Source organism: Mandrillus leucophaeus, unplaced genomic scaffold, assembly GCF_000951045.1.
Source record: "Mandrillus leucophaeus isolate KB7577 unplaced genomic scaffold, Mleu.le_1.0 Scaffold111, whole genome shotgun sequence".
Classification (NCBI taxonomy): Eukaryota; Metazoa; Chordata; class Mammalia; order Primates; family Cercopithecidae; genus Mandrillus; species Mandrillus leucophaeus.
This window is the reverse complement of record NW_012099321.1, coordinates 2,946,797-2,947,615: the sequence shown is the minus strand read 5'-3', so window position 1 is coordinate 2,947,615 and position 819 is coordinate 2,946,797. Positions and strand designations below refer to the sequence as shown.

Genomic DNA, 819 nt, shown 5'->3' with positions numbered 1-819 from the left:
AAAAAAAAAAAAAAAAAAAAAAAAAAACTTCTTCAAGCACTGCCCAACGTGAAGCTTGTATGTTTGTTTTGAACTCTCTTTACTATGGAGGGACAGAAGCCTCTGCAAAGTTTTACAGTGAACGCCTAGGCTCCAGTTGACTTCAGAAAATAAGAGACTGCCTTTAATGTTCTGATGTTTGTAAGAAGACCAAGGGTCCCGTGAAGATACCAGGACATCTGGGCAAGGACGTGCTTTGCTGGCTTGCATGTGGCGGCCCAGTCCTGACTACTTTTGTTTCCACAGGCACTAAGACATTGGAGTGTGTTGGCCCGGAGATGAGGGCAGCATGTGACCCACCTGCCCCTTGTCTGGCTTACTGGCTGCCATCTTTGTGGTGGGCAGTTGCTCAGTTTTGCCATGTCAGGAGGGTCTAAAGATCCTTTTCCCCTTCTCTTTAGACTTCATCCTGTGAAGCCAATGAATGCAACGACCACCAAGGTTGCTAACTCCAGCTTGGGAACTGCCACCATCATCAGTGAGAACTTGAACAACGAGGCCATGATGAAGGTATGTCTTCTGGGAAGCTGGTGCATTCGTTAGGGATTGACAGAGCACCTGTTTCCATAGTCACCATCGTATACCTCACCCTGGGCAGCTGGTGGTGCCAGGAACCACTTAGTCATACATCTGGAGTCTTTAAGTAAACTTTGGAAGCCCCCAGACATTCCACTGGATAATTACTTTATTCCCTTATACTTGTTTACTTGTTTAGTTATTGTTAAATTTTTTTTTGTCTCAAGCAACATGATTGACGCTGGTCCTTCTTTTTTAAAAAAA

The 819-nt window shown here is 44.7% G+C and overlaps 1 protein-coding gene across 1 annotated transcript in view; it reads left to right on the top strand.

The window, feature by feature from the left end:
- RAB11FIP1 (RAB11 family interacting protein 1 (class I)) overlaps positions 1 to 819 on the top strand; it is a 53,833-nt gene that overhangs the window by 36,013 nt on the left and 17,001 nt on the right. The window contains exon 4 of the mRNA XM_011993124.1: positions 441 to 549. Coding sequence (XP_011848514.1) covers positions 441 to 549 — 109 coding nt within the window. The remainder of the gene's footprint in view (positions 1 to 440; positions 550 to 819) is intronic.